At 35.4% G+C, this 4386-nt stretch overlaps 1 protein-coding gene across 1 annotated transcript in view; it reads left to right on the top strand.

The window, feature by feature from the left end:
- The window catches only part of DIAPH2 (diaphanous related formin 2), a 1278863-nt gene that overhangs the window by 351184 nt on the left and 923293 nt on the right, over positions 1 to 4386 (top strand). Inside the window, exons 16-17 of the mRNA XM_007946556.1 lie at positions 927 to 1259; positions 3274 to 3388. Coding sequence (XP_007944747.1) covers positions 927 to 1259; positions 3274 to 3388 — 448 coding nt within the window. The remainder of the gene's footprint in view (positions 1 to 926; positions 1260 to 3273; positions 3389 to 4386) is intronic.

Here is a 4386-nt window from a genome sequence, read left to right as displayed (position 1 = left end):
CTCTGTGTCAGAGAAGAACTGCCCCAACATAGAGTTTTCAATGGCTTTAATCTTTCAGAAGTAGATCATCACTAAGCCTTTCTTCTGAGACACTTCTGGGTGAATTTAGACTGCCAAGCTTTTGGTTTGTAGTGGACCATTTAACCACTTGTGCCACCCAGGGTCTCTTCTACCTATATTACAGGCTTATAATAAGAATTAAATGAAATAATATGTGTATATGCATATATTACAATGCAAATGGATGTTACTTAGTATGAAGTATTGGTATCAACAGACAACTAGGCCACTGGTGCTAGGAGACGGACTCTTTATGTAAAGCTAGTTGGCTAGCAAGGGAATCAAATCCATGAGTTTATATTAGTTATCCTATATTCTGCCCAACTACTCTAACAGGCCCAAGCCATAGAGTACTTCTTTTGTGCATGTGCTTATAATAAAAAGTAATTTTTCATGATTTTGGAGGAATATGCCAAAAAATCTTTGAAGATGCCAGCTTGGCTAAACCAAAACCATTCCCACTGCCAATGAGTTGATTCTGGCTCATAGCGATGATATGGGAAAGAGTAGAAATGCCCCATAGCGTTTCCCAGGCTGTACATCTTTATGGAAGCAGATTACCTCATCTTTCTTCTGTGGAGTGGATGGTGGGTTCATACTAGCAACCTTTTGGTTTAAGCACTGTACCACCAGAGCTTCTCTAACATTGCCTGCATTAGTGTATTAGTGAAATTAGTCATTGTCCAAAGTTTATAAGGCCTATCAAAAGTCTATGTGTATTTTTTTCTTATATGGTTTAACACTTAGATGTTGCTAAATTAAAGAGCATATTATCTTTAAAAAAAGTACAGATGTCTACCTATAGCTATTTTTTTGCTTCTATATTATATTACAAGCACTTAAACACTGGATTATTTATATTTTAGGGACATGCACTGTCAGGTTCATCAGGAATTCCAGTCCCTCCTCTACCATCTCCATTGCCAGGTGTTGCGTCACCTACCCCACCACCTCCACCTCCACCACCACCTCCACCTCCACCACTTCTACAAGGAGGAAATGCTCCTCCTCCTCCACCTCCTTTATCTGGACTAAATGGTGTACCACCACCACCACCTTTGTTTGGAGGACCTCCTCTACCACCACCTCTTGGAGGAGTTCCTCCTCCTATAGGAGCACCACTTGATCTGCCTTATGGAATGAAGGAGAAAAAAATATATAAACCTGAAGTGTCCATGAAGAGAATCAATTGGTCAAAGGTAATAGTATAACTAGTGGCTTGTTTTGTATTGGTTTGTTTTTTCTTGTCATTGGGGATCAATAATGTGTAAATAACTGTATTGTTACATATAAACCCACTGCCATTTAGTTAATTGTGATTCATGGAGACCCTGTGGGTCAGAGTAGAACTGCCCAAAGTGTTTGGAAAAATGTAAATTTTTATAGAAGCAGACTGCCTCACCTTTCTCCCAAGGAGCAGCTGCTGGGTTCCAACTTCCAACCTTTTGGATAACAGCCCAATGCTTTAACCACAGTGCTCCTCTTGTTACATATATGTGTTGTATAATGTTTGAGAATATGACTGCTGACCCTCTTGCTTTCTTTTGTGAGTTAACAATCTTATGCTCATTTGTCAGTATAGTATCTAGATAATTGGAAACATCACAGAAAATATGAAATTAATGTACAATGCAAAATAAATCAATAAAATGGTATAAAGAATAATACACAAAATATATCCCCACATGGAAAACAATTTTGATTCTTTTACCATCATTAACTTTAAGTAGTATAACAATTTCTTAAAATAATCTTTTTTTTATTATTATTGAGCCTTGTTATTTTAGTTATTCTTGCTCTTTGAGGATGCTGTTTATACTGAGTTTTAAACTTTAGAGATAATGTTGAATACGTGACAGTATTTGTTAATGACATAACTTTACTGTTTTTTGATAGGATGTCTGATGAATCTTATTTTACTTTATCATTGAAATGTTTATAAAAAGAAACTTACTATAAAAGATGATACTGTCCCCATTAACTAAAAAGAGCTAATCCTGTAATGAAAATACAATTTCCCAGACCACCATTTAAAGAAAATAACTCATCCAAGAACACACTTACATGATATCTGACAGTGTCTATGTAGTAAATTGGTTGGGTCAGAATGATGGCAGAAACAATTTCAAAAAGCCAAGTGTCCATCTATGCTTTGCTTAGAACAATAAATGAAGAATTAATTGTATTGTAATGTAGTTCTTTTTTATGTGGCAAAATCCACAAAAATACAGGCTCCAGAAACTGTTGGTGCATCTGTGTGTGTAAATGTAATTATAAAGAAACAAAAAACAAAACAAAACAAATTCACTGCCATTGAGTCATGATTCTGACTCATAGTGGCTCCCATTGGGTTCCCCAGGCTTATGGATGTAGATTGCCTCATCTTCCTTTAATAGAGACCTGGTGGATTTGAATCGCTGACCTTCTGGTTAGTACTCAAATGCCTTAGGCACTGCACCACTAGAGTTCCTTAAATGTAATGTATATGGTAATTTAGCATATACAATCTAATGGTATTTCCCAATTACAAAGCATCATGACTTATTGTAAAGAATACAGTTTTAACTTTGGGTTTCACTGTAGTGGTTAAGAGCACAGTTCTCTGGAACTGGATTGCCTGTGTTTATATCCTAGCTCAACCACTTAAAAGCTGTATGAAATTGTGCAGACATTTAAACTTTCTGAGCCTCAAGTTTCCATTTCTCTTCTATGGAGAGAATATTATGACCTGTTTCAAAGGATTGTTGTAAAGACTAGAGAAGTTAATATATGTAAATTATTTAATACATTACCTAGCACATGCAGGAGGTATGTATCAGGTACTATTATGGTTATTGCCTTCTACCTAGGCCCTAAACTCTCAGTTCTGACTTTCACATTTCTTTCTTTAAATCCAGGAGGAAGATGAATGTGGTGTGAGTTAGAGGAGGGATGTATGTACTAAATTACTTTAAGATGTCTTCCAGTGGAAGATTTTTTAAAAATCTAATTTGCTATATGACCTATTGGTATTGTGTACCTTTCTGTAAACCATTAAAAGTCTGAGAAATTCCCCAAAATGGATATTTAAAAGTGTTATTTTGATAGACTGTAAAATTGATTTAGTAGATAATGAATAAAAGAACTCTCATTCAACCTTGCTGAAAGTGAATTTTTTGAAAAATTACATATGAAGTATTAATTCAGAAACATATATTTATTATTTTGTTTTAGATTGAGCCCAAAGAATTATCGGAGAACTGTTTCTGGTTAAAAGTTAAGGAAGATAAATTTGAAAATCCCGATCTCTTTGCAAAATTGGCACTGAATTTTGCCACCCAGATAAAAGGTACAATTTGTTTTTCAAATATAATTGCTGATTCCGATATATTGGGATTCTGTGCTTTGCTAAAATTGCTACTCATGTATATAAATGTGATTTTTTTCACACTGGACAGGGTCAAACATAAATAGATTAACATCTATATTTTACCTGGCAAATAAGAAGAATAACTGTTTTTTCTGTAAATTTTATTTTGCATAAATGTTATTGTTCATCTGAAAATGTAAATTTAATTTCTGTTGTTTAATGTATGTTATACCTCTTTATAGTGAAATTTTCCATTTTAAAGTGAAGCAGAGATGAACTTTCAGTTCACCATATAATAGAAAATAATGTAACAATACAAATGAGTTAGAAGCTTGAAGGAAACTGGAATAAGATCAATGTGATGGCATTTAAATGGTCTTTCCTCCTATATTTGTATAAATCAGTTTGATTTCCTAAGAAATTTTCCATTTTTGTCTATAAACAAATAATATCAATACCTAGTATATAATGAGTATAGTTAACTGATTTTTTTCTTTAATTGTGATTTGGGTGAAAAGTTTACAGAGCAAATTCACTTTCCATACAGCAGTTGACATACACTTTGTCTCATGACATTGTGTACAATTTTCCCCAATACAATAGCTCCCTTCCCACTACCTCCCGATAGTTACCTCTTCCCTGTGTCCTTCCCTCCGTGCACTCCTGCCCCCTGAGCTGTCTCCCTTTGCATAAACAGCCCTATTTCTCCCATGATTGTGCTCTCCAAGGAATGTATCTACCACGGGTAATGTTCAACTCCTATGCCTGTCTTTTGTTTGGCTGGAAGCCACAGGTGTGATTTCAATTTCAGACCTGGAGGGCAGCTAGGGGCCATAGTCTCAGTGGTTCCACCAGGCTCTATCAGACCAGCAAACCTGGTCCTTTTTTATTTTTTTCCCCCAAATGATTTTGAGTTTTGTTCCGCATTGTTCTCCCTCTCTGTCCAGGATCTCCTACATAGATCCCCCTCTGAGTGG

The sequence above is a fragment of the Orycteropus afer genome, unplaced genomic scaffold (genome assembly GCF_000298275.1).
Source record: "Orycteropus afer afer isolate SDZICR_OR568_19922 unplaced genomic scaffold, OryAfe1.0 scaffold00165, whole genome shotgun sequence".
NCBI lineage: Eukaryota > Metazoa > Chordata > Mammalia > Tubulidentata > Orycteropodidae > Orycteropus > Orycteropus afer.
This window is presented reverse-complemented; position numbering and strand designations above follow the sequence as displayed.